The sequence below is a fragment of the Tiliqua scincoides genome, chromosome 1, assembly GCF_035046505.1.
Source record: "Tiliqua scincoides isolate rTilSci1 chromosome 1, rTilSci1.hap2, whole genome shotgun sequence".
Classification (NCBI taxonomy): Eukaryota; Metazoa; Chordata; class Lepidosauria; order Squamata; family Scincidae; genus Tiliqua; species Tiliqua scincoides.
Genome location: NC_089821.1, coordinates 10,115,605 through 10,143,164, shown reverse-complemented (window position 1 = coordinate 10,143,164; position 27,560 = coordinate 10,115,605). Strand labels below are relative to the sequence as shown.

The window sequence follows — 27,560 nt, the reverse complement described above, 5'->3', positions numbered from 1 at the left end:
GTGTTTGTTTGGGAAGCCGGATCTGTGCCAGGCCATGTTCACCAGTAGACTCAGAACCAGGGAGAAAGCCCACCATGGACGGGACAGTCTGCTTTAGGTTCTGTGCGCGGGGAAGAGGCAGGGAGGGAGGGAGGGAGGGGGAGGACAGAGCTGCGGCAATCAATAGCCTGACCATCGCTCCTCCCCTAGACTTCAAGCGTTGCCCATGATTGATGATCTCGGGGAGCCCTGGTAATTGACTGCTCGGAGGTGAGGCACGCTGGAGTCCCGGCGAAGCGATTGGACGAGGCTCAGAGACACACCGAAGTGAACGTGGGAGGCAACGTGTGTGCGTGAGACGGGGGGGGGGCAGAAAGTGCGTGTGTGTGTGATTGTGTTTTCCAAAGTTCATTTGAGCCTGGGGAACGGAGGGCGCCATCTCACAGAGGGACTCGAGCTGTCACTAACACAACTGCGGAAAAGCAAAACAAAACCACCCCGTTGGAAGGCACCTCCTAGGCCAAGGCGGAAAAGTTCCCCCAGACCCAGGCGAAGCCTGCAAGCTCAGGGCTGCGCAGAGAAGGGACTGGCCAGGAACTCCGCGTCCAGTCAAGGGTCTACTTCCCAGGGGTATGATGGGGGGGGGGGAGAGAGAGAGAGTATGATCATGACTTTGTTTTCCAGCTCTCTGGCACCCGCAGCCTCAACGCAAAACCGAGAAGGGTTTCCTTTCTCACACACCCCCCCCTCCCCAGACAACGTGGTCGGCGGAAGCGATCGCTTCGCGAAGTGGATGCTCAATGGGACGAGTTTCTGTCTTCTGCTCCTGGAAAATGAGTGGCAGCAGAAGCAGCAACAAAAAGGCACTAAAGTCACACAAAAGAGAGAGGGAGAGAAAGAGAAAGAGAAAGAGAAAGAAGAGTAAGAGGGGGAGAGAGAAAGAGAAAGAAATAGAAGAGTGAGAGAGAAATTGTGAAAGAAAGAAAGAAATAGAAAGAGTGAAAGAAAGAGAGGGAGAGAAAGAAAGAAAGAGAGGAAGAAAGAGTGAAAGCGAGAGTGTGAGAAAGAGGGGGGAGAGAGAGAGAGAAGGGGAGCGAGCGCGCGCTCTTGGAATGCCCGATCCGGGCCAGGACGCGGACCGAGTCCCAGCAGGCCCGTCTCCTCCGGCAGAGCAACTTGGAGGGCCGCCCCTTCCTCGGACTCGCGCCGCTGGCCGGGCATCTCCGCTCCGAGCGAGCGGCCTCCGGAGAGAGCCCAAGAGCCCCTGCCGAGCGCGGGCTGGAAGCGGCGGCGAAGGCCGAGCAGAGCTGGGCTTCCCCGGGGTTTGTTCCCCTACGCAGCGCCCTCGCAGCCCGCCAGCCTCGCTCCCGCTCTGCCCCTCCCGCTCGCATCTCCCTTCCCGGTCCGATTGGCTTCGCCCTGCCTCCGCATCTGCCGTGCGGCTCCCGGTGGCGTAGCCCGAGGGGGGCGAAGCGCTGAGTTTCGCGGGGAGCCTCCCCGCGGCCCCTCCCCTCCGCAGCCGCGCCTCCTTCTGGTTTCCCTCCCCCTCCCGGCAGGGCAGCGACGGGGAGGGGCCGCGGCGAGGCTCCCCGCAGAACTCGGCGCTTTGCCCCCCTCCGGCTACGCCACCGGCTGTGTGGCTCCCCCCCCACCCCACTGTGGCGTGAAGGCAGCTCTGATTGCGCCGCACGCTGCATATCAGAGGCTGCTGCCGCCTGTGCGCGCTCGCGGGGCCGCTCCTCTGCCTCTCCCCTCTTCCCTCCTCTGTGTATCTCTGTAGTAGGACTGGCTCTGGCCACCGCCACTTCCGGGTTCCGTCATTTCATTCTCCCGCCGCTCGGCGCTGCAAAACGGAGCCTCTACTATAAGGCAGCCGGCAGCCAACCTGCCAACACTCGCTGACACTCACTCATCTCCGAGGGAGACCCACCGGGGGGAGGAAAGGAAGAGATCAGGAAGTCCACGCTGGGCAAACTCCTCCATCCTCGCTTCTCATCCTACTCCACCCTCCCCCCCCCAAAAAAAGACCTATAGCTCTTCCTACAAGGCAAACCCCAAACGCGGAGATCCTGGGAGGAGAAGAAACCGAGGAGGCTGCACAGATTCCTCTTTCCTTCTTCATCATCATCACCACCACCCTCCTCATCCTCTTCACCAGCCATCATCCACTCACTACCTTGACATTCCATGGCTTTGATTGACAGCTGGAGTGGCAAAAAGCCATGAGACCCGACAGTTGGGTTACATGTGGGCTGCCTGGTGGTCACCTGCAGTTGGGGGAGGGCTTGAGGAACTGCTTTTTTTTTAATTTTTAATTTTTTTTAATTATTATTTTTTTTAACGTAAGAGGAAGAGGAGAAAAAAAATAATAAAAGGAGAGACGGAAGATAAAGAAAAAAGAAATAGGGGGAAAGAGAGAAAAAAAAGGAGGAGGAGGAGAAGATCTCACCAAGTCTTTGCTTTGCCTACTTTTGGTTTACGATCGTGGTCTTCATGAGGACCCAGGCGCGCTGTGGAAGTCTCTAAGTGGGACCAGAGGGGATTCTGCCGCGACTTCCTCCTCCTCTTCTTCATCACTCCATCACTGTTGTTTTTTATTTTGTTCTTCTCTTTGGTGTGGTTGTGGTTGTTGTCGCTGCTGCTGCTGCTGCTGGACTGGGCTACTCCAGGAGAGGACACGTCCGGGAGCTGAGCGGAGCGCAGCCCGATGGCGCAAAGGGTAGGTCCGCATCCTCGCAGCACTCGCGCCTGGCGTGGAGATCCCCTCCGCAGAGGGGCCTGCAGGATTCCGCCGCCGCTCCTGGAGGCCACGATCCGGGCGGGAGCAGCTCTCAGCACCCCCCGGTTGTGCGTGCCCGCGCGCGTGCGGCTCTCCCTCCTTCCCTCCCTCTCCGCGCTTCTTTCCTGCCCAGCTCCCCCCCCCCACCCCAGCAGCGCGATCTGCCCGCTCCTCTCGGGCTACTCGGCGGCGCGGGGATCGCGGGGGGCGGGGAGGCTGGTCGCCGCCGCTGTTGCTGCCGCCGCCTCGGAAGCCCCGCGCCACCGGGCTGCCTCTGGTCCGGGCCAGAACCGGGACACGCGCTCCCGAGCCATGTTCCTGGTAACTTTCCCATCACGCGTGCGTGCGTGCCTGTCCCTCGCTCCCCTTCTCCCCCGCATCGGTCTGTTTCCTTGCGGGCTGGGAGTCCCCCTCGGAGGGCATTTCCAGCTTCTCTCCTCCGTCTCCCTCTTTTTTGGATTTTCTCCCCGCGACCCCCCTCCGCACCCACGGAGCCCGACCCCCGGCTCCCCCGCCCTTCCCCCAGCGCTGCACTTTTGTTTGCCCGGCCCGAGCGCGGTCCGCAGGGCTTCTCTCCTGCCCTCTCGGGCCGAGGCTGCTCCTGGCGGGGAGCTGGGCTCGGTTTTGTCTGACTTGCTGGGCTTCGCTCTCCTCTCACTTGTGTTGTTGTTGTGCTCTTTTTTTCTTCCTCTCTCTCTCTCCCCCCCTTTCACTTTTTCTTTTTCATTCTCTCTTTTTTCTCCTTCTTCTCTCCTTTTCATTCTCTCCTTCTCTTTCTCCTTCTCTCTGTCTTTCATTCTCTCCTTTTTCTCCTTCTCTCGTCCCTCTCTCTTTCATTCTCCCCTTCTCCTCTTTCTTCTTTTCCTTTATCTCCTTCTCCTCCTCTTCCTCCCCTTTTGCATTCTTCTTTCCCCCTTCCCTCTCTTTCATCTCTCCTTCTCCTCCTCTTTCATCCCTCCTTCTTGTCCTTTTCTTTCTCCTTCTCCTTTCCCCTTCCTTCTCTCCTTCCTCTCTCCCTCCTTTTCTTTCTTTCTTTCTTTCTTTCTTTCTTTCTTTCTTTCTTTCTTTCTTTCTTTCTTTCTTCCCCCCTCCCCCACTCCCCCGGCCCGCTTTCTCCCCGACAGTACGATGAGCTGCCGCACTACGGCGGCATGGACGGAGTAGGGGTGCCGGCGTCCATGTACGGAGACCCGCACGCTCCCCGGCCGATCCCGCCGGTGCACCACCTGAACCATGGGCCGCCGCTGCACGCCAGCCAGCACTACGGAGCGCACGCCCCGCACCCCAACGTCATGCCGGCCAGCATGGGCTCGGCTGTCAACGACGCCCTGAAGCGGGACAAGGACGCGATCTACGGGTAGGTACCAGGCTGGGCCGCCGGCTCTTCCCGGGGCCACCGGCGCTCGCCCCCCGACGGCCGAGGACTCGGACCTGCCTCGCGAGCAGCCCGGCCTCGGACCGGGAGCTTCTGCCCAGCCAAGAGGAATGAGGCTGCCGTCCTGTCCACACTTTCCTGCGAGTAAGCCCCAGGGACGAAAATGGGACTTACTTCTGAGTAGACGCGGCTAGGATCGGGCTGCAAGCCTCGCCACACTTTCCTGAGTGTAAGCCCCATTGATTATAATGGGACCTACTTCTGAGTAGACGTGGATAGGCTTGGGCTCCAAAGCTGGAATCTCACCTAAACTTTCTTGGAAGTAAGCCCCGCTGACTCTAAAGGGACGTACTTCTGAGTAGACAGGGATAGGATTGGGCTCCGAGGCTAGAATCCTATCCACACTTTCCTGGGAGTAAGCCCCACGGACTAAAATGAGACTTACTTCTGAGTAGACTTGCATAGGATTGGGCTCTCCAGCTAGAATCCCAGTTACCCTTTCCTGAGACTAAGCCGCACTATAATGGGACTTACATCCGAGTAGATGAAAGGTTAGAATCCAATCCACACTTTCCTGGGAGTAAGCCCTACTGACTCTAATGGGACTTACTCCTGAGTAGACATGGCTAGATTGGGCTCTGAGCGAGTAAACACAGAATGATTCCCAGGCCAGACCGAGGGGTGAGTCCTTGGCAGCGGAGTGGGCCACGGTGAACCGGAGAGGGAAAGCCCGGACTCTCCCCGCCACACTCCGGCTTCGGTGCTCCCTTCTCAGGTTCTGGTGCCAGGGCCCTTCCAGCCGAGATCGGGCTGCATACTTCCCTGAGAGGAAGCCCCATTCAAGACCATGGGGCTTACTTCTGAGTAGACAAGCCTGGGCTTGTGCTCTAAGGCAGGCAGATCGAGAGAGGCGGATTGACTCCTTGCACACTTTCCTGGGAGTAAGCCCCATTGAAGACTGAGGTTTACTTCTGAGTAGACAAGCCTAGGCTGGTGCTCTGAGGCAAGCTGATCGAGAGAGGCATACCGCATTCAGGCTGCAATCCTATCCACCCTTTCCTGGGAGTAAGAACCATTGACTCTAATGGGACTTTCTTCTGAGGAGACATGGCTAGGATTGGGCTATCAGTCTCCCTCCTCTTAAAAGTCTGCTGAGAGGAGGGAGAATATTATTCCTTCCAATGCTGGCCACTGGGGAGTTGGGGGTCTCTGGAAACTTGCCTGGTCTTCCTCTCCCTCTCTCCTGCCCCCCCACCTACCCCACAACCATCCACCAGATCAAGGCAGCCCCCCTTCAGGATCCCCCAACCCTCAGCAGCCAGAGTGAGGGGAAAGTTCCCCCTACAGCTTGAGGGGGGGGGCTCTCTCCTGTTGCCCCAGTTCTTGGCAGAGTCCTGGAAACTTCCCAGCTGCCTGTCTGGGGGTGTCCTGGGGTGGCTTACAGGAGTGGGGCTCTCGAGGTGTGTGTGTTGGGGGGGCAGACGTGCCTTGCTTCCCCCTCTGTCCTTGGCCCTGCTGCCCAGTGCTTGCCCCCCACCCCCTTCCCCCATGGAGAGGTTGAGGAGTATGAGGAGTCCAGGGAGGGGGAGACATATTTCTTGGGGGGGGGGATACTTGTTGAGCAGAGCTGTGCTTTTTTCTCCCTCCCCCCCCTTTGTGTGCCCCTGCCCGGCAGGCACCCCCTGTTCCCCCTCTTGGCGCTGGTCTTCGAGAAGTGCGAGCTGGCCACCTGCACCCCTCGAGAGCCCGGAGTGGCCGGCGGAGACGTCTGCTCGTCGGACTCCTTCAACGAGGACATCGCAGTCTTCGCCAAGCAGGTCAAAGCATTCTTCTCCCACCCTTTTTTGGCCCCCCCTCCACACACCCTGTCCCCAACCTGGGAGACCCCCCTCCCCCAGGCTCTGGGGCTCTCCTTGAAGCAGTGGGGAAGGGAAGCCTGAGGGGGTTACCGCTGCTGACACCACCTTTGGTGAGAGGGACCTTAGGTGAGGCAGAGCCTCCCCACACCGCCACCATGAGAGGCACCCAAGCACACGGGTTGTGGGTGGTTGGGTGCTTCACATGGCGGAGGAGCTTTTCAAAGGACTCCAGTGTGGAGGCCCTGCCTCCCCCCCACCACACAATGCCCTGGTCAAGCCCACCCCTCAGCCAAAAAGATCTTCCCAGCTCATCCCTTCTCTCGCCCTGCCCAGTGGTGGAGCTGGACCCTGAGAGGACTGCTTTGACAGCTCCGATGGCATTGATGAAGGGCAGGGAGGAAATAAAATGGGGGGGGGGAGTCCTCACCCCTCAGTTGACAAGGGAGGGGCGGTGTGGGACAGAAAGAGCCAAGCCTGTATGGGAATGGGGTGGGGGGAGGGCAAATGGAGGAGGTGGGATTTTTAAAGGTGCCTGAAATATGTACTGATTCCTCTCCCCCCCCACCCCCCCACACCCTTTCTTCTTCATTAGGTTCGGGCAGAAAAGCCACTTTTTTCTTCAAACCCCGAGTTGGACAATTTGGTAAGGCTCTTCTCCTTCCCCCAAGCCGGTTGGGCAGCTCAGCCCCTTCTCTGCACGTCTTCCCTTGCTCTCTTTGCAAATCAGGCCTGGTGGCAAGGAGAAAAGGAAGGGGGGCGGCCCCACACTGACCCAGGAACAGGGGGAAGACAAAACCACCCCCCCCAGCCAGGGGGGCTTCAAAGGGCTCCACTTCCTCACAAGGCAAAAAGACAACAAACACTTGAGTCCCCACTGCATTGCAAAGCTGGGTTTAAGCCCTGGGAAGTATAAGGCCAGTGAGAGTGTTGGAGCTTGGGGCCTGATTCTTTTGCTAATGTGGCCGATTTCAATATTAAAGGTGCTGGAAATCCACTTGTAAAAGAGGCCAAGGGGAGAGCCATTTATTGAGAGCATTTCACCTTCTTTTCTTCTCCCCATTCCCCCCGCCCCCCAAAGCTGCTGGGGTGGGTGGTGAGTGGCTGTGTAGCTGTTTGGTATGCTTTGCGGACTTTCAGCAACCACTGGGAGGTGGACATCTCTGCAAACCACTAAGAGCTGTTTCTCTTTGAGGAAATATATATCTATATTTCTTAAACAGAAAAATCATATATGATTTTTCTGAAATGCAACTGCTTCAGGTTAAAGTGGCTTAAAATTGTGATTTTTCTGAAATGCAAATGCTTTACGTTAAAGTTGATCAAAATTACCCAAGCATGTCCAACAATGAGCTAAAATCCTGGATAATGAGGGTGTGCCTTGACAATCCCCCCCCTCGCTCCCTTCCTGGGTTCTCCCCCCCACCCCCAGTGACAACTCATTTGCTCCCAACTTTCTTTCAGATGATCCAAGCAATACAAGTCTTAAGGTTTCACCTTTTGGAATTAGAAAAGGTAAGAGCAAGGAAGCACCCCCTCCCCTCTTTATTCTCCTCTCCCTTCCTCTTCGTTCCCCTGGGTCTAAACATACCTTAAATGTGGCCAGGGGCTGTAGAGAAGCTCAGCTGGACACTGTGCTACAAAGCAGGGGGTGACATCCGACAAAACAACCCCTCTGCCCTCCTTCTTCCCTCTCTTCCCCATCCCCCACATCTGGAACTTCTTTATGATTTTCCAGCATATCTCCCACCATTTCCCCATAGATTTTATCTTTCTTTTCTCTGTCTTCCAACACTCTCGCAATTTTTTTTTTTTTTTTGGAACCCCAGGATACTATTTTAAAATCAAATGCCTTCTCACTCAATGCACTCCTATTCCTTGCATTATCTCTGGACAAACATGAAGATTACAGAAAGAGTCACATTTCCTATGGAAAAGCCAAGGTGCTCCGAGGACATGATTTTATGATCAAGATCCCCACATTTGACATGTGAATTACTCTTTCCCAATTCTTTTCTTGGCTGAACTGACCGTATGTCTCAGATTTTTATTTACCTTGGTCCAGAGTTCAATGCTTCTGATATTATCCCCCAAATCGGATTTTTGTCTATCTATAGAGGAGCTCAAGCTCAGGATCTCTTTTGTACCCCCCCCCCTTTTCTAACTTGTTGCTCAGGCAAGACTCTAGGGAATAATATGTGCTGTAACAATTTCTCTATTGTTTCCTTGCCTTCAACTATTATGCCCCTTAATTAGAGCTACTCTTGGAATAGATCACAGTATTTCTTTTGCAACTGGGGAAAAAAATCCTCTCGAGTTGCAATTTGATATATTTGCCTTCCCCCTCCTCTGTTTTTTTTTTTTAATTTTCTTTTTCTTTTCTGTATTTCAACATTACATTCAGGTTCATGAGCTGTGTGATAATTTCTGCCACCGGTACATTAGCTGTTTGAAAGGCAAAATGCCTATAGATCTAGTTATCGATGAAAGAGATGGCAGCTCTAAATCCGACCATGAAGAACTCTCAGGATCCTCTACAAATTTAGCCGACCATGTAAGTCCTTTTGATCATTTATAAAGGTCCTTACCTGTTTGGTAGACTCCTGAGTTGTTGTTGCTTAAGGACATCCCTTCCCCCTGCATTTTGTTATTATCTGCTTTATGTAATTCTTCATTCTTTCTAGAATATTTTAAAGTTAAGGTGTGTTGTTGTTTTTTTTTGGTTTGCTTCAGTTTGGGTTGGTTTTTTTCCATTTTATGTCATTATTTTGACTTTGCGTTGAGTCGCTGAGAATTTTCACATTGACTTGCAAAGTTCACAGTCTGCTTGAAGGGTTAGTGGGTTGTCAACAGGATAAGGACCCCTGGCTGCATTTATAGTAGAAGAGTAGGAAAACCCAAAATGATAGAGATGAGCAAAAAAGTTTGTTGATTTGCTCCCTGCTTCTCTAGATGACAAGTACTAAGAATTATTGGCAATTGTGCATTTCATTAAAACAAAGTTAGCGTCTCCAGTGCTTGTTTCTCTGTTGCAACTTATTCTCAGAATAGGGGAGTGATTGCCAAGTGCCTGAAGCATCTTCCTAATAAATGGCAATATCCAGGATGAGCCAGTGATTAACAATGTATTACAGAAGTTGGATAAATTATGATTTGGTAACCACAGGTTCGTGGTTGGTTTTAACACTTTAGTAGTTGGGATGTGTTCAAGTGAATCCTGCCGTGTGTGAAAGGCTGTCTTTTTGAGAGGAATTTTTTGTATGCTTCAGAACAAGGCTGGGGGGGGGGGTTTAACATAGGTACATATGCTGATAAGAGCAGAAGAATTTGTGGAAGAAAATAAACCATAGAGCAGAAAAAAAAGGCCAAAAGCTGCTTGTGAACAATAGCTGATTTTCAAGACTGCATGGCTGGGGGAGTTTACATAGGCTTTGTCTATATAAGCTTATAAAATGAATGGCATAGGCTAAGAATATAAGAGCAGGAATATGGCTTTAACGTGGGATGGCAACTAAGGATTCCTATGCTAAGCACAGGCTCCTAAAAGCAGTCTTTAAAGTGCCTTGAACAGCAGATATAACAGTAAAGAAGACTGTTCGTGTTTTCCTTTGCTTTAGAAAAAGACACTCGCAGGTAGTTTAATATTTGCCTCTTTTGTGTATTATATATATCTTCATAAGACTATAATAGCAACACCAGTAGTTTTGAAAGGGGGAAATACACCTTGTCTGCATAAGTTATAGGACACTGATTTAATTTTTTAATAAAAACATTTAGTTCTCACATCTTTCAAAAGCACCGCAGGATCCCAATTTCAATTATATTTTGAATTTTATAATTATCACTCAAGCAAAAATGCGATAAACACATTGAAACTCTCCTTATGGCTATGTCATGTTTGGATAAAGTTTATGGAGCATGAAAATAGTTTCAAAAATATGTCTTGCATGTGATTTTTCAAGCCTTAAGATAGTGTGCTCAAGAGTATGTATAGATAAATATGGAATTAGAAAAGAACCGGACTGACAGGCAGTCCTTAAGGATCAGTATCCACAACACAAAATGTGGCAAAAACATTGCATGTGTCCCCAGAACGGGTTTCATTGTGAAAGTTGGTTTCATGTGTAAGTGTAGAAATGAAGCATGCTGATGTTTATATTGAGGAGATAAGATAAACTAGCCTGTTTAGGGCTCCAGCAGATGGTAACTGCTCAAGCCAATTTGAAGAGCTGGATTGTAATATTTAAATTCACCCCCAGCGATAGGACAAGGTTGGAGAGGGCTTGCAATCTGAAATCTTGTAATTGATGTTGTCCTGGAAGGCAGGGTTTCCATACCTTTTTTTTTCAGTCTCCAAACAACCAGCTCTAGGAAAACGTGTCAGTCTATTTATCTTAAACCCTTTATGGTTTACCACTTCATTGGGTATTATAATTTAAAGCCTTTTATTTCCTGGAGATTTGAGCTAGAACGTTTTTACTTTAGCCCCCTGCTATTTGTTTAGAAAGGAAGCAATAATTTGTGCAACAAGAACAGCAACTGGGGAATGGAGGGTTCAAGCACATAGCTTGCTTTTGGGGGTTGTGTCTTGCTAGATATCCTTATCCAGCTCCAAACTTTCAGCTAATAGATATAGCTGCAGATAGTTCCATCTGTCTTGTCTATTGCACTCCGCAACTTTAAATAGCAGTTTGCTATGAGTAGCACCATTTGGAATTTAAATATGCAGATGGAAAGGTTAAAATTAAATAACTCATTTGTGGATGACTACCTGAGAACTGGACTGGTTAAGCATGAACACTTCTTCAGTTTGATACTCAAGGCTTTTTTTTCCCCCCCTCCATTTGCTTTGATATGCATATTTAATACACAGCCCCAGGCGAAATCTCATTTGGTGAAAGTTGGTGCAGGGTTGATGATGAACCACTTCAGAAGGACACATTCAGCCCTGTAGTTTCCTCTGTTTTATCTCTTGGCTCACTGTTCTGATCTATGGGTCCCCCTCATACTTTTATTTGCACATGAAATACGGACAGCATTTCCACTGATTGGCTATGAATAATGACAGCTTTTAAAGAAGTGTAATTTAATTTGTTCTGTGCCAGAGCTTTTCTTGTGGAGATGACAGTTTGTGACAGATACTTGACACCCCAAAATCCCTGCACCTCTCTTCGGCATGCTTGTGTATATTTATGGGTATAGGATCTGAACAGTGGTAGCAATGGCGGCAGCAAAATAATGGGTACTAATGTGGCTCTCAGTTTGATATTTTTTGCCTAGCTTGAAAATATAGCTGAAGCAAAGTAGCTGGGAAAATGTGAGAATAGCTAATATTTACAGTAGGCCTTTTAAATGTGTGATATTCAAATACTGTATATTTTCTTTATGGGACTACACTGCTGTGATATTTATATAACTTAATTTGGGGAGGGGGGAGAGAAAAGGGCTGGGTCTCTGCAAAAGCAATAGCTTTGCTAGAAAAGCCAGACAATTCTGCTGTAGTTGTTTGGCAATAAATGCATATATTGAATTTTATTTTATTGTACTGTTAACTCTTATATAACACACTAAGGGTAAGTGGGCCAGGAAGTCTGTTAAATCAAATAGGATATTGCTAACCACTGAAAAAGCTGCAACTTTTGTTATATACTGTGCTATATTTAGTAAATATAACAGCCCATAATTAGTGTTTGAATTTTTAACACCCTCGTATATTTTTATTGCTCTAAGGTATTAGCTGTAGATGGGTTAAAGGTAATTACAACCATGCCCTGATTGAACCAGACCAGTGAAACAAATGCTCCAGCTACAGTTTGCCGTAGCCGGAGCAATTGTACTTCTCTGAAATAAGTATTTATCTGATGTATGCATGTATAGCCCTTTATGCACTCCTGACACCCCAGCTTCCACGTTCATTGTAAGTCATTTTTTTTTAAATTATTATTATTATTATTTAAACTTTACAATGCCAGTTATTATAAGAGTAACTAACAGTTTTGAATTTTTACTACATAATTGCAAAACTGCACGGCTTTATGTAGTTCTAATAAGAGGTGTGTGGAAACACAAAGTCATATGTATGGAAACTGCATGACTTTAAAGGGTCTTACATGTGTGTAACTGCTGACACGGTTCAGTCTATTTTGGCCTTAATTCATTAATGGTTCTGAAACAAGGTTTGCCACTTTTTCTCCAAGCCTATATCTCATTTCAAGCTGAGTTGTTTTTTTTCACAGAGCTCAAAACTCGCTTTCCTGTCAAGAACATGAGATTAGTTGGGCCTTGTCTTACTTGAGCTGTCCCTGTGTATATGACTATGGGGTGAATATTATCAGGATATGGGAGATATTCCTGACCATAGTTCACAGGCATTTTTTAAATACAGTAATGCATGGTGTTTGTGTAGTACCTTTACTAAGTGCTTAGAGCACGTGCTATATATTGCCTCACTAATCCTTACACTCAACCTGTAAGAAAGGTTGTAATATCCCCCATATTACATACAGAGGACTGAGACCCAGTGACTTTCTCAGACCACCCAATGAATGCATGTTGCAGTCCTAAGCATACTTACCTGGGAGTAAGCTTCATTGAACATAATGGGACTTACTTCTGAGTAAACCTGTCCAGGCTTGTGCTGTTCGGATCAATTCCCACATTGCACTTTTAAAGGCCTATGTTTACTCTTATTTGGTGCAGACGTAAAGAACGTAAAGTTTGAATTCAACAAGTAGATCTTCAAAAATATCTGTATCATACACTTGTCGGGGAGCCAGAACTTGCTGAGGCTCCTTTTGAGTGTAGACACAGTGGGTTTGTTGCTCTGTAATGTGTGAAACTGCCTTCACATTTAAACCAAGGAGTTTTCAAGTCCTTACTCACTGCCAGCCACTATGCTACGTAAATACAGACAAATAGCTATATGTGTGCTTGAAAAAGAAACCTTTTAACAATAATTTGGGTTGTATACTGACATGAGATCTGTTCTCTCTTGTCAAAAATTGTTAGTAAACTTGGTTTGCTTTTCTGGACCTGAAAATGCTGCACAACTTTCTAATGTTCTTAAACAGGGTTATGGCAAATAAGTAAATTACATCGGATCAACCATTATATATTTATTTAGCTAGCTAAAAAGCTAGTAAATGGCTCTGTGAACTTTTTTTTTAAAATTGAAAAGTGGTATGTAACAAACAACAACAATATTCTTTTTACTGATTACTTTTTTGGTCTTACATCTTTGCTGAGAAACAAGCAGAAAAATGTTTTTAAAAAAGGTTTTATTCACAATGGGCCACAGGGTCTGTGGAATTTTAAACTTGTCAAGAATGCATGATCAAACCATAAAGTTCTTCTGTTAGGGTGAGAAATTGAGGCCCAGTTCACACATGCAACTGCCCTTATGTGTGGACTTTGCAATGCGTGGCAGGCCAATTGACGTGAAGGGTGGGAGTTTCTTGGACGTTACATACACTCAGTAGGAGTAGATTGTTCCAAGACAGTGACTATGTTATTTTCTAGTGCCCATCCTGCGTAAAATATCAAAAAGGAAAGTAATCTCCCATCACAGAACTAGTAACAATATGGCACTACATTCCATAGCTTGGGGTTTGTAGGCTATAAAATTACAAGTTTTGGCATATGTCATGCTGGGGTTTTATCTCTACTAAGGACTAACAGATTTTGGTAGCTGACACCTTTTCTGACTATTTTTATATGAAAGGCAGTTGATAATTTTAATTTTGCTAAAATCCATTGTGTTCATTATGTTTAAGATAACAGTGCTGTTCAATGCTGGCTCAAATTATGTCACTGGAAGCTAGTCACTGACTTAAATGGAGTCAGGATTTCCCCTGTGATGTCCAGTTGTCTCTTTGGGTAAGGTGTTATCAATTTAACCTAAAGTCAAACAGGCACTTTACATTGGTTTTCATTCCTGTTTTTGCTTAGGACATTTTGTTTTGTTTTGTTTGACTTGTACCATTTGATGGTGTTGGACATAGCTCTCTAATATTATAAGTACTGCTCAGAATAAAGATAATAATGTAAGACATAAAACATATGCCTGAAACAAATGGTTGCATAGAAATAAAAAGTACTGTATCTTTAATGAATTAGCTACTTTGCAGGTTTGTACCAACAGGTGGTTCACACATTCTATGACAAATTTAGCTGCAAAAGAAAAAGCACAAGAGCCTTATACTATATACCTTTTAAGAGAAAAATCAAAAGCTTATGGTAATTGTGGGAAATCGATGTAGTCAGCAGTTCAAAATTATTTAAAAACATTTAAACTTTGGATCGAGAAGGATGTCAACATAAACAAATCACAGCGCAATCCTAACACACACACACCCCCCGAGAAGGCCCAAGTCGCTTATGCTAGCTCCAGCCATCGCAAACGTGTCGTAAAGCATGTTTGCACCAACTTGGGAGGAGGCAAGGCTGGCCTGGCACATAGATGTGCATCAGCCTGGTTGTGCTGGAACCACGCTAGGATGGGGTAAGTTTGTATCGGAGGCGTATCCCAAGCGCAGGGGTCTGGGGAAGGTGTGGGGAGGGCATTCTGGGATGGGAGAAGGTAAGTGGCGGGCGGGTTATTGGGCGGACCAGGCCCAGGTAGGGGTGGGACCAGAAAATGTCACTTCTGCTGGATTCTAACCCTGCTCCCGAGCAGCCAGGCATTACACGGACTGCTCATCTCTGCACCCCTGATTTAAGTGTCACCACATAGGGCTGCCTGGGGTGTTGCTCAGGGTAAGGGAAAATGATTCTCCTTACTCCAAGCTGCATCCCAGCCTGCACCAAACCTGTGCTGGATACAGTGCAGGCCAGCTGGATAGGTTAGGATTGTGCCCTTAATTGTCTTCCCAAAACACCTAATTTCATATATTACTTGTGCAATGCTGTGTACAATATGTACCATGTTTATTGAATCATGGCATATATACTAGGTAGAGATATGTTAACAACCTTCAGTCTCGAAAGACTATGGTACAAGCCTACAGCACCCGGTATTCCCAGGCGGTCTCCCATCCAAGTACTAACCAGGCCTGACCCTGCTTAGCTTCCGAGATCAGGCATGTGCAGGATGACAGTTGCTGCAGGTTACCATATTGTTTGCTTTTTAGTTACATAAAAGCAAACTTCAGTGCTAGAGAGCTTTGGTTTGTATCCTTAGATTGCTTCTTCTTGGGTTCTTCTATGATTGGGTTGCATCTATTCATAGATAAGGCTTTGTTTGTGTAAGGGGTGTGATTTTCAACAACCCCCCCCCCTTTTCTCTGCATCCCCCTGCACCACTTGAAAATTTGTTCCTGAGGGATGTGGGGCTCTCAGGAGCAGATATTGGGAGGTGCATACAGAGGAAAAGGGAAATATTTGAAAATCGCCCCCCCCCCCACTGAAAATGGAGTTTCTTTTGCAGAACCATTGGATGCAAGCATTGTGTTCAATACATGTTGTATATGCATGTACATTCACATGTATTTATAAAGCAAAACTATTATAAAATAAGCCAAATTATGCATATAAAGCCAAATAATTTAAATATAAAGCTTCATTTACTTATTAGAGTTTCTGTTTGCTGCTATTCAGAACAGCCCGCTCTTAAATTTAATATTTTGAACTGGGTACAGTACTGGGTGCATATTACGTGCTCATCTGGTACAATATATTATGACTTGTAATATGCTAGTATATAGGACCAAATCCTGAATGCTATAGTAACATGTGTAGTTTATCTGGTTGCTGCAGTAGTACTTGGGTGACTTAAGATCTCATCTACTTTATGGCTATGCCACAGATGAGATGAAATGAAATGGATTTGGTCTATAGCCATCCTGCCATGCCAGATTTTCCATGCGTACATATGTGAAACTGATTTATAAGAAGCACCTTCAAGCCAATGCACAAGATGTATTATACATCTTTTTAATGGGAATCCAGAGGTGGAAGTTCCTTTCTTTCTGTTATGAAACAGAATGCTTTATGTATTCACTGAATATGGGAAGGTGTGTTTCTCAATCTTGTGTACAATTGAAATGCCCATCAAAATCAATGGGTTCTATCTTCTTAATTTTACTCATCTGTACATGTGTCCCTGAAGTACATATATATTGTCATTTTGATCTTGCATGTATGGTTGTGAAACACAAGTAACTTCATTATGGTAAATTGAGTTGTACCACTGTAAAAACAGTGTGAGATGAGGATCAGTCCCATAGGGGTCCTGTGCATAATTAAAGTGATTTGGCCCAGTGGAAGTCTGGACTGCATAAGGAATGCACAGTTAATCCATCTGTATCTGTGTAATCTGTCATTTACACAGAAGTATGAGGCTTGTTAAACCGCTATCCTTGGAAAGGACAAGACGAGTGACCAGTACTCCAGCAATCACACGCCTGTGTGGAATTTGAACAAATGGTTATTCTGCATCCAGCAGCTATGACTTGGAAAGTAATTTTTTTAAAAGTCCAAAATGCTGATAGTAGTCAACATGCTTAAAACTTCCACTAAATTCGTAGCGGCAACGAAACAGTAACACCGCAGACTTGCTTCTTATGCCTGGAGACTATGGTCCTTTCTATGCTCTTTTCTAGATTTAGCAAAATTCAGTGATGGTGCTAAATCAATTTTTTTTTTTTAACTTTCAAGGGAAAAACACTGGCAAAATTGTGTTTCTGTGGAAGGCTGTGTGCATAAATGAGAAACGGTGGATGGCTGCAGAGTGTTCTCCTGTGGCCCTGCTAGTACAAGCCTTCCCCATATTGTCTCCTGCTTTTATATTAATTACAACTTACATTATCAGCTGTGAGACTGCAGCCCAGCAAATAGAAAATACTGCCCCTAGAGACCTAGCTTCTTGTATCTATTTTCCATCTCCTTCTATTGTGCGCCACTCAGTATTCACTGCTTTTCTCCTGGTAACACTGCTCTTTAACACAATTAAGTAAGAGCAAGAGGAGCGCCATATTTGACTCCCAATTATTAAAACTACTGGGAATAGATACATGCGCACTCTGCCTTCTATGGTACATGGCATTTTAGCTGGTGATTAAATACAGCATCTTCATACCCTGTAAAGTTTGTGTCAACGTGGGTAATACTGTCTGTGTGATGTGAAGGAATCAGTTGTGTGTTTGTGTATATTTTATGCATTATTTCACATCTTAGTTTGCCACATTTCTAGGGCTCAGGGTGGATACCAACTGTTAGATATACAGCAGGCATATTTTAAAGTCAGATAAGAAAACACCTCAGCAGCTCTGATAGCTTAACTGCAGACCTTATCCACAATAAAAAGTATGGTAATATTTCTAAAATATACCCAGGAATACGGTTTTTTGGGGGGGAGGGGGGAGTTTGATTCCAGGGTGAGTTAAGCTTTCCACAGGATTTCACATGCTGATGTTGGCTTTTGAATGATTCAACGTGTATCTGTACTGATGTTATATTCCCACAACAGTTTAAGCATCTGAGCGCTGCAATTTTCAGTCAGCCAATACTATTTTCCTTTCATGTTAGCTGATGATGGTGGATCCATGTTGCTTTCACTCACGCTGAATTCAGTCAGGTGCTTTGCATATCACTACACCATAGCTTGTTGAGTGCTTGTGGTGTTACATGAGAAACCGACTCCAGCTATACATAGAAAACCAAACTTGCCATGAACTGGCATGTTTGGAAAACCACGGTCTCCAATGGTTATTAGAAGAATTAAAATGAAGCACAACACATTCTGGGAGATCTCCAAAAAGTGTGTTCAAACAGACTGTGCAGCATCATCCAGAAGTACAGTGCATAAAAGTCCAATGAAAAATCCAACCCTTGTTGACTCCAGCATGCAAAAAAGTCCTCATGTGATTTAGGGCTCAATCCTATCCATCGCCACTACAGCCAATGGTGGGCCACTGTGAGATACAGGAAGCTGGACTAGATGGGCCTATGGCCTGATCCAGTGGGGCTGTTCTTATGTTCTTAAACTACAATTCCCAGGAGGCCTTGCAGGTCTCTTGTTATCTGGTGTGCTCCCTGGGGCATTTGGTGGGCTGCTGTGAGATACAGGAAGCTGGACTAGATGGGCCTATGGCCTGATCCAGTGGGGCTCTTCTTATGTTCTTAAACTACAATTCCCAGGAAGCCTTGCAGGTCTCTTGTTATCTGGTGTGCTCCCTGGGGCATTTGGTGGGCCGCTGTGAGATACAGGAAGCTGGACTAGATGGGCCTATGGCCTGATCCAGTGGGGCTGTTCTTATGGCAGTGGAAAGTTGGATAGGATTGGGCCCTTGCATCCTTATCTCCAAGAAAGTTAACATTTCACAGTTGTCAGATACCAGTAGAGAACACTTTGGAGTGTTTTTCAGTTTGCAAGTGGAGGACAACCCTAGTTGGTCTGAGATAATGACAGAACATAGCAAGGGTCCCAGTCCTTTCCAACTTTCCAGGGCTGGTGCAGCTGCAATGAAGCCCCAAGTTAGAGAAACAATGCTTTTCTTACCGTAAGGAGGCCTCTGTTACTGCTCCCCCACCACAAGATGCAATGCATGCCCCATTGGCATGGCTGCATCAACGCTGGAAAGTTGGATAGGATTGGGCCTGCAGTCTCAGGCGCGTGGGGGTCCAATTTGCAATGCAAGAAGCTGTCAAACTTCACTACCACATTAAATTCAACTCTTAACAAAATACTTTTCACTTAAACACATTTTTTCTTCTAAACATGAAGACATAAATGGAAGTTTATTTAGTTACAGTCATAGAAATATCTGTATAGGATACTATGTGTATAATGTAAAACACACAGAGTTCAGTGGAAACTCCCAGTGACTTTGGTGATCCCTGGATTAGGTTCTCGTATATGTAATAAATTAAACTGCTTACATTCCTCCTGAGTAGTACTCTCCGATGTTGTGTGTGGTTGCCATTTTGGTTACAATATTCATGAATGATTGTATACAGTTGGACGTACAGCCAGGACATTTTTCTTGAGGGATGTAAAGTTGTAATCTATATAAAGAAAAAAAGAAGAAGAAGCTGAATTATAGGCACAGACATTTTATCCTAAAGGAAAATTAGTATGATGCCACATTCTGAACCTTTATAGATATGGGTGACAGCTTTCAGAGTGTCGAAGAGCAGTTGTTTTTCTATTCCTGATTTTTTTTTTTAACCACATTGTGACTACTTTGAAGGGAGCATCCCTGGCTATTATTTTTTTTATCTGCTGGGTAAACAGTGCCAGATTATTATCTACCAGAAAACTGTACTGCAAGCTATGCATTATATTGAAACCAGCGTAAACTGTTCGGGAACTGACAATCGAGGTGAAACGCAACGTAGGCTGGTCAGAAGAGCAAGTGTTTTGAAGCTGCAGGAAGCCTCCCTCATTTGATCCATTCCAAGTAATTATGACTTAGAAACAAAAAGTCTCGCCAGGCTTTTGAAATACAACATGATAGGTTTGGGTTGACGTTTGCCTTAAAACACAGCCAAGGTGTTACCGGCTAATTATTGAAATTTTCATGTGGGAACCAGGGGGTTTTAACAGAAGCCAGCTTAAGGGAGCCTGCAGTGCATAGAATTAACATAACTTGCTGCACTCCCTAAAAAGTTCAGCCTCGGCGAACAAGTTGCAATTATTACATTTTCTGAAAGTAGGTTCCCGCATGATGTTGGAGAGCTAAGCTCATGCCATGCTATTGTTTTCTTTCCCTTTTCATGTATTTCTTCTAGCTCTTTATCTGATTACCATCCGGCAAACAGCTGACGCTAAGAGGCTGGCAGAGGGCTGAAGAGCTCCTGTCTGCTATTTGCCTTCAGCTTGAAGCTATTTGAGTGGTTTCTTCACTCAGAGATAAAAAGAGGGGCTCACAAGCGCCATCCGTTTAATCGAGGCTGCACCGAAACTTGCTTGATCGTGGAGTTTTATTTCCATATGAGCTTCCCTGAAATATCGTCTTCCTTGCTGATTTTTTAATGTATAAATAATCCGAGTCTTTTTGACTCTTTCAACTTTTCCTTTCTCCTTTTGTTTGATATCCACATGACTTTGCAGGATGATGGTATAGCTTTGTGTTTTATTTTTTTAAAGTATATTGTTGGGAGAATAGTGATTAGCCTCCTGTGGTTTTAATTGAAATACTGATCTCAGCAACTGTGCACCGCAATTACTTTTACTGTATTGTGATTTTAGTTGTTTCTTTTTGACACACAAAAAAATGTATAGGCTGCTTTGACTTATGATTGTATTTTAAATGCTGTCTTCCGGATCCAATTTGATTTCATAGATAGAGGTCCAGTGACCCAAGTGAGAGGGTGCGATAATTATTCAGAGACTGTTATTCCCTATGCATTTTCTGATGCCCAGGCCTTGTTTTGTGAAGGTAGTGAGATATTTTGCGCTGATTATTGTGGAGAGTTTAGCTTGAGTTTGAAATTCGATTATGCAGTTTACTTGATGTTGTGGCAAGACAAGTGTTACCTGTAAGAAGCTTGTAGATGATATCTTGAAATGGTGCCTGCATGTAACTCAAGACCAGCCCTGTGATTAGGCACTTGCCTCAGGCACCAAAATTTGGGCTCCACCGAAGGGAAGCAAGTGGTCAATTATTGAATATACAGTATTGGGGAGAATTATCCAGCTCAGCTTTTACTATGCAGTGGGTGGACATTTAGGTTGTCTCTATATTTTTATTGACAAGATACTATTTGGATGCCTATGTTGGTTTGTTTTTAATTGTGTGGGAGGTCCATTTGGATTGGCCACCTAAGGCTGCGATCCTAACCACTCTTTCCTGAGAGTAAGCCCCATTGATCAAAATAGGACTCACTTCTGAGTAGACCTGGTTAGGATTATGCCCTAAGGCATTATCTTTGAGTGGAATTGATGTGCCTTCTATATCCTGTAGACTTCAGTGTATTTTTCACAGATAGTGGTAAAAAGAGGCCATAGGGTACTTGTGTGTTTGTGCATTTGCATGTTTATGAAATATAGATGTGTAAATACTCTCTCTCTCTCTCTCTCTCACACACACACACACACACACACACACACACACACACACACGAGAGAGAGAGAGAGAGAGAGAGAGAGAGAGAGAGAGAGAGAGAATCGTGTGTACTATTTAAATTGGGACAGTTTATGATTTGTACTATTTTCTTGAATCTGCATTTTTTTACAAAAAAAGTTTCTTGCGAGGATGTGTTTAATTTAAGTTGTCATGTGTAGGTGACAAGTAATGCAGGTCCAGCCCCAAGTCTGATCTATTGCATGTGTTCTTGCTCTCCTTTTCTGCCAGAGGAAATTCCATCCCTTGCCTGCCTTCATGTGGTGCTGATAAAGCTTTTCCTGTACAGTAGAATTCCTGTTTTCCTTTAAGCAACAGCAGGGTATTGGGAATGATCAGGAAAGGGGAGGAGAATCAGGAGGGAGAATACACTTAACAAAGTAGCACTTAGCTGTAACTTTCAGTTTTCTTCACTTACCCTTTTTAAATAGCAGTCCTCTTTCCAGGAAAACCAATACTCAATAAATTAATAGCTACTGGGACTGATGGACTTAAACTACTGGAACAGAAGTCTCACTTAGCCAAATCTCATATGGCTATTGCATCATGCATTTTTTAAAAGTGGTATTTTAACGTACGTTCATGCAGAAATAATATAGCCTTAGACAAAGATAGCGATAAAGCTAGCAACCTGTTGGTTATTCCGGACAATATTGAACATCTAGGAAGCCTTTAAATATGTCATCTGTTTTTTAAAAGCTAACGCGATCTCACCTTCCCATCCCCCATCAAATATACATTTGTTGGAAATGTTGTTTTTATGTGAGCATATGGTAGAGAGAAACAAGACTTTTCTATACGTGTATTACATTATATAGAAAAGGGGGGGGGATTGAGAGAGAGGCATAGCTACCTGTTAACATATTCATGTCTTTAAATGTGAGTGTTTGTGTTAGAGAAAAACCTTAAATTGTTCTTCTAAGCACACATACTTTGGAATAAACCACCTTTAATCAATGTGACGTACTTCCAAGTATGTGTCCCTAGTTTTGCTCTGTTCACATGTTCTCTGCTGCTTCTAAACAGTATCTACATTTTGAGAATTTTTGCCAATGCTAACATGCCTACTTCTTTCTGGTTCCCCACCCCACCCCCCCTTCCTCAAATCCGCTCTTGGAATGATAACTGGGAAAAACGACATTCTGACACCAGAATCCTTCCTCTTGGAGAGACCATGATGATGCAACCTCAACGCACTCAGCCGGCACGCCGGGGCCTTCCAGTGGGGGCCACGCTTCCCAGAGTGGAGACAACAGCAGTGAGCAAGGTAAAAGGTCAAGCTTTTTTTTCCCCCTGCGCAAAGTAGGCATGACTAAAACAACTTCAGTGTCTTTTATTATATCAGTACATCTGCCTTAGTGTAAACACAGAGGGGTAGGCTGGCAGTGTAATCAGCTGTAACTTAGGGAGACACTTATTTCCTTCTCTCAATCTACTTAGCTGTATTTTATTATTATTTCAAAGCGAAATATCTAATCTTCAAACAAGCTTTGCAATAACAATTGATTAGTTCTGCCAATTCCTTTACAAATTTGGTTATCTGCAGTTTATTTTTGTGTGGTGTAAGTAAATACCATGCAGACATACACCCCAGCTGTGATGCAGCGGTTTGTACTGGCCTCTAAATAGAAAATTTAATTTGTGCTGTCAGCTAAAAAAAAGGACTTCAATAGCCAGTTGAAATGCTTACACACACACACACACACACACACACACACACACACACACAAAATATTAAGGTGGGGTTATTAATTTCGTATAATTGGATGTACATTAACTATCCCCCCTCCCCCAATATTGTTGCTTAATGGTTTAAAAGTCATCAGAGGCAAATTTTAACTCTCGGTTTAGAACACAGAAGTCCCTGTTCCCCTAACTAAAATGAAATTAGATTTTCCATGCCCTTTCACTTGTACAGTTTTAATAGTCGCCCCTGCTTTCACAGTATTGTAGATTCTCTTTAGAAAAATATAAAATGGAATCATGTTGCACTGGTCTATAAAGATCAAAACTCCGAATGTTTGGAGATGTAGTGGTTGTCTTGATACTTGCGTACTAGTGGGTTTTTCATTAGACACCAGTACGTACTATTTTGATTACAGAAGTTCCAGTTGAAGGTGGGTCACGGCTGTTGTTGTGGACTACGCACATACCTATATGATTGATTTGCTTATTTTTGTAACCTCTGTTAACCAGAGGACAATTAAAACAGATTAATTTAATTAAGTCCCCTTTCTATTCAACTAATACAAGCTTGGTGCTTGTTTAGCATTCTTTCTGAATCTTAGAAACGTTCAGAGATTAAGGCAATGAAATCAGTCCATTCTCAAAGCTGTTTTGTACAACACACACATATATGGATTGATTTTTTTTTTTAAGTGTATGTGTAAAAACGTAATTTACGAATCGGACAAAGTCATGTCTGGAAATGTGTACCCTGCTCAAAAGAGAGCTCTTTGCAGCTCCTTGTTGAATGCTTAAACCTGGATTTGCTGCTAAGTAATACCTGAAAAAAATGTCTTAGATGCAGAGTTAAGAACTGAAATCCCATTATTTTCAGTGAAAAATGAATTAAAACTAGCATTACAAATTTAGGCCCATAAGTAATAACTCTGTGGGTATTTCCACTATGGCTGATTTCAAGCTGGGGTTCTGAATCCAGTCCTTCCAATAGAGCCATAACTAGGGAGAAGCCTGAGGGGTACTTGCCCTCGGCACTAAGCTGGGGAGGAGGGAACATCAGGCTCCTCCCTAGTTACATAGGAAGCGCTGGCAGCTTTGTGCCCTCTGTTCCTGCTCCTGTGGAGGTTCCCCTTCAAGGGGAGAATCCAAATGCGATGTCATGGTGCGCATGGCATTGGGATGTCACAATGTCACTGCCCTTGGCATCCGGGCAGTGCGTTATAAGTCTGCCTTCTAACCACAAGCTCCTATGCTGCTCACCAAGCAACATCGGAAGCTCTAGGTTGCTTCACCAGCATCTTCCAGCGCAACTCAAGAAACTGCTATTGCAGATAGGAAAATGAGAAGCTTGCTGGTCATGTGAAAGTCAGTGCATAAACCTAAAAGGCCTCTTTGGACCCCGGTCAACATATGATGTGTTTTCTGCTTTAGTACTGGATATGACTGAATAATAGAACAGTGTCTGCACGAATTGCCGTTCAAATGACTGAAAGTTGTATCAGGCCTGTAACCAGTAACCACAACCATAGATAATGCTATTACTTTGCAAGAAAAAAAAAGTAGAGCTGTTTGTAATAATTAAGAGTTTACACAGTATGCTTGACAAAAGCAGATGATTTTGAGATTACCGAAAACCAAACAATCTAAAACAACTCATGTTAAGAGTTAGGACCCAATCCAAAGTGATGTGTACCGTTGCAAACCTGCCATAAGGCAGCAGTTCTCAAACTCTCTGGGAGAGTTTGAGTCTCACTAAGTCCTTGCAGGGGGGGGGGCAGTGACGTGATCCCCAGGATCAAGTTGCTAAGGGGGCTGCAGGGACTGGCATTTGCTTACCAGTGCCTGCAGCAGCCTCCCAGGGGTTTGGGGAGCCCTGCGCGACCCTCCGCAGGGCTCCCCGAAGCTTAGAAAGTGAAAGCGGAGTGATTGCGCCCTGCCTCCGCAAAACCGGAAGTGGAGGGTCGCGCAGGGCTCCCCTCACCCCTGGAGGCTGCAGTGCCAGTCCCTGCGCCTCCCCCTTAGTAATGTGATCCTGGGGATTGTGTCGCTGCCTCCCCCCTGCCCCACCCCTTGGGGCAGAGGCCAGGGCCCTCTGGCTGGGGCGTCGCGATGCCCTAGTTTGAGAAGCCCCACCATAAGGCATGCCTGGGGCAGTAAGCACCGGTCCAGTGCCAGAGCTGGCTCTGCAAGAGTCCGTGCTAGGTCAGAGCCAAGGAGAGGCTGGCTGGATGCCGCCTGATGCTCCAAGCAAGCGCTGGGCAGTGAGGGAGGCATTCCAGGTTGGAGGGGTGTTTGAAGGCGTGGCAGGGGAGGGAGCAGGACAGGATGGGGGCAGAGATGGTGGCACACCCTGCCGCCATATCCTATCCTCCCTACCTGCCCTGGAGACCCAACATGGGTCTCCTTGAATCTGCGCCCACTCAATAGTGGTGCAGATCCAAAGAGATCCATCAGGGCTGCCTGGTCGCTACATGGAGTAAGGGAGCATAAGTCCCAGGCATTGGGAAGCTCAGGACTGGGCTGCCTGACAGCGAGATAATTTAAGTGCTGGTCAAAAGCAAAGTTTTCATTGACATGGAGAGGTGAAGCCCTCCTTGGTCATGGAAATACAGTACACAGAAATGCACATATGTTAATTCCATAATATGCTCTTTAAGGGCTAGGGAATCCTAAAGATAGGAAATGTGCAGTGCTCCAAGTCACACCGTAGGGCATGTGGCTGTGTCTTTAAAGCACTCTCAGGCCTCAAAGGTCAGACTCATAGACTGCTCAACAATGTTTACATTATGTTCACAAGCAGATTCTCTTGGCCAATCAGTGTGCCGCTTACAAGCCCAGTTAATCACCTTCGCTGCTGCTCACTTTAGTCCAGCAACAGTCTCTACAGTATATTTCTGGCATGCATTCTTCTGAAGTGCTCGTTTCCCAACTGAGCACTGACAGTCTGGTGAGCGGTTAGCCCTTGAAAAGTTGGCCGTGGTACTCCACGTAGGCAAAACTCTATGAGGAGGCTTTGATGGTCACAATCCTCTTCCCTCCTCAGGAGACGCTGGCAAGAGAAGGGAAGCTCTGAAAGGGGCTTTGTGTTGAATTTGCCTTCAGCATATTCTTTGGAAGGGGCCATATTTTCAAGCAGCTGCAAATGATGAAGCTCAGCAATTCAACTGAGATCCGTGGAGGACTTACTTGGGAGACTCTGTTACGGTGGCGTAGCTGGAGGGGGGGCAGAGCACTCAGGCTGGCAGCAATGTGAGCAAGCTCCTCCCTTCTGAGCCATTCCTTGTGGGGGGAGCCATACGGCTCCGTTTTGCTCCCCCCGCCGGGAATGACTCCGAAGGAAGGGGCCACTTGCCCACCTCGCTGCCAGTCTGAGTACTCTGCCCACCCTCCAGCTACACCACTGCTCTGTTATTGTGTCTGTGTGTGTGCGTGTCCTCCAATTCCCCTTTGCTTCCCATCTTTCATTCTCTGCCAATCCACCCCTCCCCACTTTTGAGCTCTGCTATAGATGGACAAATATGAAGCTATTTCTGTCTGGGTAGTGACATTCTCACAGGTAGAACCTACTCTTTGGCTCATCCTAGGCTTTGCCTGCGCAACTGTTTCACAAAGTACGGAAAGGGTGCCCTTTTCCATTTCACCCTTCTGCATCAGCTCTGCTTTGACACCAACATTGTGCTTCACCCATACCTGGGTCCCGTTAGGGAGAAGGGCGGGATAAAAATAAAGTTTTATTATTATTATTATTATTATTATTATTATTATTATTATTATTATTATTATTACCTCTATTTGGTTCCCTAGCCTTTTTCCGTATTGGAACGTTTTCCTAGATCCCTCTAGGATTCTGCTTCTGAAGTAAAATTTCACAGGCAGTAAACAGCTAGTGCTACCTCAAATTATTTTAACATCCTGATGAAGAATAAGTGTAAATACAGCACACACACAAACACTTGCAGTTCCCCCATATCTGCAAAGTTCACTACTCTCCATGTTTTCAGGTATCTGCGGCAGCAGCAGGAACCTTTACCCCTCAGATACCGGTGGTTGCCTGTTGTGGCTTATTGTCTCTCATAGTGCAATCCTAAAGATCTGCTGTGTTCAGTGGGCCTATTCCTAAGTAAACACGCATAGGGCGCAATCCTAACCCCTTATGTTAGTGCTTTCCAGCACTAACATAAGGGCAGTGCAGCTCCATAAGAACAGCCCCACTGGATCAGGCCATAGGCCCATCTAGTCCAGCTTCCTGTATCTCACAGCGGCCCACCAAATGCCCCAGGGAGCACACCAGATAACAAGAGACCTGCAAGGCTTTCTGGGAATTGTAGTTAAGAACATAAGAACAGTCCCACTGGATCAGGCCATAGGCCCATCTAGTCCAGCTTCCTGTATCTCACAGCGGCCCACCAAATGCCCCAGGGAGCACACCAGATAACAAGAGACCTGCAAGGCTTCCTGGGAATTGTAGTTAAGAACATAAGAACAGTCCCACTGGATCAGGCCATAGGCCCATCTAGTCCAGCTTCCTGTATCTCACAGCGGCCCACCAAATGCCCCAGGGAGCACACCAGATAACAAGAGACCTCATCCTGGTGCCCTCCCTTGCATCTGGCATTCTGACATAACCCATTTCTAACATCAGGAAGTTGCGCATACACATCATGGCTTGTACCCCGTAATGGATTTTTCCTCCAGAAACTTGTCCAATCCCCTTTTAAAGGCATCCAGTCTAGACGCCGTCACCACACCCTGTGGCAAGGAGTTCCACAGACCAACTACACACTGAGTAAAGAAATATTTTCTTTTGTCTGTCCTAACTCTCCCAA

General features: G+C 45.9%; 1 protein-coding gene across 7 annotated transcripts in view; it reads left to right on the top strand.

Moving 5' to 3' along the window:
• The first annotated feature begins 1,622 nt into the window (after positions 1 to 1,622).
• Positions 1,623 to 27,560, top strand: part of MEIS2 (Meis homeobox 2) — a 300,456-nt gene continuing 274,518 nt past the window's right edge. For 3 of the 7 annotated variants that reach the window (XM_066626708.1, XM_066626707.1, XM_066626711.1), the window contains exons 1-7: positions 1,624 to 2,698; positions 3,883 to 4,115; positions 5,809 to 5,950; positions 6,585 to 6,635; positions 7,454 to 7,504; positions 8,394 to 8,543; positions 22,204 to 22,318. In XM_066626708.1, coding sequence (XP_066482805.1) covers positions 2,687 to 2,698; positions 3,883 to 4,115; positions 5,809 to 5,950; positions 6,585 to 6,635; positions 7,454 to 7,504; positions 8,394 to 8,543; positions 22,204 to 22,318 — 754 coding nt within the window. In that variant the 5' untranslated portion in view covers positions 1,624 to 2,686. Of the gene's footprint in view, positions 2,699 to 3,048; positions 3,080 to 3,882; positions 4,116 to 5,808; positions 5,951 to 6,584; positions 6,636 to 7,453; positions 7,505 to 8,393; positions 8,544 to 22,203; positions 22,319 to 27,560 lie in introns of those variants that run through there. The other 4 variants (XM_066626709.1, XM_066626714.1, XM_066626710.1 and 1 more) reach the window with 4 other exon arrangements.